At 51.7% G+C, this 6000-nt stretch overlaps 1 protein-coding gene across 3 annotated transcripts in view; it reads right to left on the minus strand.

Annotated features, from left to right (window-relative positions):
• ACSBG1 (acyl-CoA synthetase bubblegum family member 1) overlaps positions 1-5561 on the minus strand; it is a 59294-nt gene extending 53733 nt beyond the window's left edge. Inside the window, exon 1 of one of the 3 annotated variants that reach the window (XM_061394683.1) lies at positions 5373-5561. In XM_061394683.1, coding sequence (XP_061250667.1) covers positions 5373-5452 — 80 coding nt within the window. In that variant the 5' untranslated portion in view covers positions 5453-5561. The remainder of the gene's footprint in view (positions 1-5372) is intronic. The other 2 variants (XM_061394684.1, XM_061394685.1) reach the window with 2 other exon arrangements.
• Between the last annotated feature and the right edge of the window lie 439 nt (positions 5562-6000).

Raw genomic sequence — 6000 nt, forward strand, 5'->3', positions numbered from 1 at the left:
TTCATGGCAAATAGATGGAGAAACAATGGAAACAGTGGCAGACTTTATTTTGGGGGGCTCCAGAATCACTGCAGATGGTGACTGCAGCCAAGAAATTAAAAGATGCTTGCTCCTTGGAAGAAAAGCTATGACCAACCTAGATAGTATATTAAAAAGCAGAGATGTTACTTTGCCAACAAAGGTCCATCTAGTCAAAGCTATGGTTTTTCCAGTAGTCATGTATGGATGTGAAAGCTGGACTATAAAGACAGCTGAGCGCCAAAGAATTGATGCTTTGAACTGTGGTGTTGAAGAAGACTCCTGAGAGTCCCTTGGACAGCAAGGAGATCTGACTAGTCATTCCTAAAGGAAATCAGTCCTGAATATTCATTGGGAGGACTGATGCTGAAGCCGAAACTCCAGTACTTTGGCCACCTGATGCGAAGAACTGACTCATTTGAAAAGACTCTGATGCTGGGAGGGATTGAGGGCAGGAGGAGAAGGGGATGACAGAGGATGAGATGGTTGGATGGCATCACCGACGCAATGGACTTGAGTTTAAGCAAGCTTTGGGAGTTGGTGATGAACAGGGAAACCTGGCGTGCTGCAGTCCATGGGGTTGCAAAGAGTTGGACATGACTGAGCGACAGAACTGAACTGACCTTTTGATACAACAACCTAGAGACTTCTCCAAGGAAATCAGTATATATGTCCACAAAAAAAAAACCTTATACAAGAGTGTTTGCAGTAGCTTTATTCATAAAATCTCCAAACCAGAAACAACCCAAATCCTCTCAACAAGAGAAAGGATAAACAAATTGTGGTATAGCCACATGACAGCATTCTAGCCAACAGCAGAAAACAACACTACCACTGAAACACTTCACAGTGTGGAGGAATCTTGTAGACACTGTGATTAGTGAAAGGAACCAGGCATAGAAAAGCACATACAGTGGGTTCCATTAGTATGATGTTCAAGAGCAGACCGAAGAGTGGCTTTTCAAATCTAGTTATTTAAGGATGAGTGGGGGTGAAAGTCGACTAGAAGGAAGCGCAGAGAACATTCTGGAGTGATGAAAATATTCTATCTTTCTATTGAGTTGTTGATTACATGGGTATATGCTTTTTGTCAAAAGCCATCTAGTGAAAAATTTGCTTCCATTAATAAAAAACACAACGCATTACATTTTGCAGATGTAAATGCTTCTGCTACAGCTTCTTGGGGCTAGAGTCCATGCTAGGTCCTAGATGTCCTTCACATGGTCACAACCTTTGCAGTTTCCAAAGTACCTTCCTAGCCCTGACTTCATTGTTCCTCACAGGCTCCTTTGCAAGGAACCAGGGCTGCCTGTGGAGGAGGGCTATAGAGCCAGGACCCAGGGAGCACACATGGAACCCAATGTGATACAGGACTTTCTCCCGCCACTGCCCCTGTCTTCTGCAGGGACAAAGAGTTAAGTGAGTAAGTTCCTCGTCCCTGGAGGTCTTCAAGTCAGGGTAGGTTAATAATATGGGAATGTTGGGTTAGACTCAATGACCTAAAGAAAAACTTCACTGGCCTGAGAGGCTGTCAATAGGGAACTTGCCTGGGGACAGAGTGAGTCAGCTTCTGGTTCAGTGTTCTGACTCCAGGCCAGCCTGGGTTCTGCTGTTCCCAGTTAATGACTCTGTAGCCCCTGCAAAAACTTAGCTCTGGCCTGGGTTGACCTGCATCCTGAAGGCATCCAGATCTGTATTCAGATGTCTGGGACAGGGTTATTTTGCCCTAGGGACTCTGATTTCTGGGATGTGCTCTGCCCTTTATCCTAGGACTCTTGACCTTGCCTTCCAGTGACACTTATAATATACTCCCATGTCCTCTGGGACAATATTTATTCAACAATAAATATTATATATTTTTGAGTTTGAAGACTACACTGCTGTTATTTATTTATTTTTTAAAAAGTTTTAGCCGTACCAGGAAGCATGTGGCATCTTAGTTCCTCAGTCAGTGATTGAACCTGCCCACGCTGCATTGGAAGCACAGAGTCTTAACCACTGGATCACCAGGGAAGTCCCAACAGGAAACAATCTTCAATAGACAAATGTATACTCACAGAAACCGATAAGTAGCAAAGAATCCAAAATATGAGAGAGAAAGTAATTCTACTACAATAACCATTTTTTGTACCACGGGGAAGTGAGGGGAAGGAAGTTGGGAAAACTGGAAGGCCCTGGATATTCCATATTCTTAAGGATGCCTGTATAATTTCCATAGTATTTGCATTGTGATTGTTTGTTCCTCCCAGACTTGCATACCCCAGAGATGGGGAGCTCACTCCCTATCATCCACAGGAAGCTTTGGCAGTGAGAGCAGCCTTCTTCACCAGGCTTGCAGCAGCCTCCTGTGCCTGCCCCATGCCCCTGACTCCAAGGGGTCTCCTCTCTGCCCCCAGTGCAGAGCAGGCAGAGCTGGGAAAGGCAGCTGGGAGTCCAGGAGTACGGTCAGTTCAGGGTTCACTGTCCTCCTCTGGGCCACACTCAACTCTGCAGGTTCCCTTCCTCTGGCGTCTGCCTCCAGCCCACCCAACTCCAGCCTGTCTTCACCGCTGCCAGAGCCACCTCCACAAACTAGGCTCCTCTTCTGCTTCTGCTGCATCCATGCCTCCCAAGTCTCCTCTTTGCCTCCTCTGACTCTGGTGGCCCCTAGTCTGGCCACACCGGCCTATCCAGACCTAGCAGTTAATCTGGCCCAATCTAACTGGTCCGATGGCTACCTTAACTCTTCCACAACCACACCTTCTGTCCACAGAATGACCCTGCCTGCCACCAGGGCATCCACGGCCCTTCAAACCCAGGATGAACTGTCCCCTCCTCTGGTTCTTTTAAAGCCCTTCCTCCAACTTGGGCTTCTTCCAGCTCAGGGAGGCTGGTGCCTCTACTGGACCAAGAATTTAACAGGACTCGACATATCCAATGGGTACCCCTGATGGACGGCACAGTCTACAACTGTGGCCTCGAAGGACGCAGAGCACAAGCTGCCAGGTCAGCATCAGACCCGCCCCAGCTCCAGCCCCGCAGAGGCTCCTTCCCTCCAGCCCTGCAAGTGGTGTGATACAAAAGGAAACTCATCTGGGGGAACCTGGCATGCAAACCCTCCTCTGCTCTCAGTCTCCAGCTCCCCGATCTCCGGCCTTCCTTCCGAAACCCTGGGAAGGGGAGGGGGGGGAAAGATAAGGCCTCTCCCAGACTATTGGAGGAGTGCAGACCCACCCTGGCCCAGGAGCAGCAGCCTGCCAGGGGCCGCAAGGCCAGGAGAGATGGGCAAGCCTGAGATGGAGCCCTGTGCTCCTGGGGCCGGTCTGGAGGGACGAGGAGCATTACGGCCATGGTAATGGCTTCTGACTTTAGAACATGTTAAACAAGGGTTCAAAGCTCTTTCCTCGTAGCTATTCTGCAAGGCCTAGGAGGTTCACTGTGCCTGTGAGGGGTGGCCCTTGTGCCTTTGGAAGCATTTCATACACACCAGCTGATAGACTCTGCACAGATTTTCTGCAAGGTCAACAGAGAACAGGCTTTTGTCTTCCTTTGAACAGAGAGTGATAACGAGACTTAGAGAAGCTAAACAACTTACCCAAAGTTGCTAAGCAAGAAAGCGGAGGGGGACTGACCTTCTGAGTTTTCTGCCCTCTCTTCCCTCATAGGCCCCCTCATATACCTACCATTCCCGGCTCTGCCTCCCTTTCATAGAGTCTGCAAAAGAGGCCCCCGCCTCTGTGAGCCCATTCCCCAGGGTGAGGGAGCTCCAGCCAGCCCCCTTGAATCCTATCGACCCTCTGCGTGTGGCCCACGTCCAGGGAAGGGGCTGGACCTCAAGCTCTTGGAGGCCTTGCAGGTAAGGTGCCTCTGCTTCTGTGAGGACAGGAGCCCACTCTGGGCTCTCTGGAGACCCAGGGCAGGGCCCAGACCCTCAGCCTTGGGGGGCAGGGGGGTCCTCTGCCTGTCCGTCACATTGACATTTCTTTCATTTGCTCCATCTTTCCTTCCTCATAACTCCCATGAGAACAATGGCCATTCACTCTGTAGCTCAAACACCGGCAACTCTCCCCAGAGGGCTCAGCCCCTGGCATTTCTCCCTTGTCCTTCTCCCCTTCTGCACTGCGCACTGCAGCCAGCGAGACCTCGCCCCTCCCTGAGTTCCCCATCTTTCTTCGCATCTTCTCACCATCCCAACGCTGTTCCCTCTAGCCGCACGGCACTTCCTCTCTGAATGTCAGTGCCCTCCTGGCCATCCAAGGCCTGTGTGATGTTCGGGACTTTCCTGATGGTCCAGTGGCTAAGACTGCACGTTCCCAAAGCAGGGGGCCTGAGTTCAATCCCTGGTCAGGGACTAGATGCCACATGCTGCAACTAAGAGTTTGCAGGCTGCAACCACAGATCCTGTGGGCCGCAACTAAGACCCAGCGCAGCACCCCGCCCAAAAAACAAACAAAATAGTCCGCGGTAGAAGCCCCTCTCACCTCCTCTGGGCCTGTACCCTCCTGGCACAGATCACAGGCATCTGGAGGTCTGTGTGTCTGCCTTCTCCCTGCCCTCTTGTTGGGGAATCCTGGGGCCAGGACTGGGTTCCAACTTCTCAGGATCCCCCATCCTTGAATGGGGAGGGCCTAGGCTAGAGTGGGCACTGGTGATGACTGACAAATTGAATCTGCTTCCTCTGGATCACAGTTGCGCTCAGTCGCTCAGTCCTTTCCGACTCTTTGTGACCCCACTGGGGTGTGCCCCCCAGGCTCCTCTCTCCATGGGGATTCTCCAGGCAAGAATACTGGAGCGGGTTGCTATGCTCTCCTCCAGGGGATCTTCCCAACCCAGGGATTGAACCCAGGTCTCCCGCGTTGCAAGTGGATTCTTTACCGACTGAGCCACCAGGGAAACCCAGATTAGTAGAACATATACAGCAGAAGGGCTTTGGGGGAACTTCACCTCCTGCATTCATATCCAGACAGGGAAGCTGCAGCCCAGAGAGGGGCAGGGACCCACCAAGGTCACACAGCAAGTTGGAGCCGGACTCTTTGGCTTTCCCCTGTCCTTGTCTGACATTGACCCCACATGCCAAAGTTCCCCCTTGAGAAGACAGGGATACATTCTTATTGTCTTCTTCTTCCTCCAACCAACTGCAGCCCCCTACTCATGCCCTCATTCTTCGGCTGAGCCCCTCTGGGCCACACAGGGGAGTACGCATGTCCCACTCCAGGGCTTATCCCATTTAGCGATCATCCAGACCCTTTCTTTCGTTTCCTAGATGAAGAGACTGAGGCTCAGAGAGTGAAGCAGCCTACTCAGGGTCACACAGCAGAGTCAAGTCCAGAACTTGGCCATGGGCTCAGTGGACAGAGACCCAACCTCCAACTTACCTGGTTCCCACGTTTTCTTGGGTGGTCCCCAGGCTTGCATCCAGCAGGCTCTCCTTCGGGGCTGCTCTGCTGTCCGGCATGCTGGGGTTCTAGGGGGGACAGCTGCGTCCAGCTCCAGAACTGTGTGGCACCAGCCTCGGGCATCTGCCAGAGAGAGCGGTCTCCCTCAGCCTGGGAGGTTGGCCTTGACGGGGCAGGGGGGCGGGCCTGGGGCCGGGGGAGGCGGCGACTGGAGTGGCCCAAAGAGACCTATTTCCTCTCCATTTTTAGAAACTCAAAACACTCCTCAACGGTGAAATTGCTCAAGATTAAAACTTTCCTTTTCTTTGTGGTTTTGTTTTCACTCAAGATGAGAAGAATTTCAATGAAGCCAGTGTTCTTTTTCATGCAAATCTGCTCTGGTTCTCCCAGGAAGTCTGGCCAATGGGCTCAGGGCTTCTGGGTCCCCAGAAAACCTCCTCACTGGCTTTAGAGGCCATGTCAGAGCACAAGGGGTTCTCAGCACCAGTCTGGATTCAGATCCTGCAGTAGCTCACCCTGCAAACCTGCCTCACTGTTGACACAGCACCCAGGAAGGGGTTTTATCCTCTCAACCCACCTCCCCCAGGTTCTGCGCTGAAGGCTGGAG

This window comes from Bos javanicus, chromosome 21 (assembly GCF_032452875.1).
Source record: "Bos javanicus breed banteng chromosome 21, ARS-OSU_banteng_1.0, whole genome shotgun sequence".
Lineage (NCBI taxonomy): Eukaryota > Metazoa > Chordata > Mammalia > Artiodactyla > Bovidae > Bos > Bos javanicus.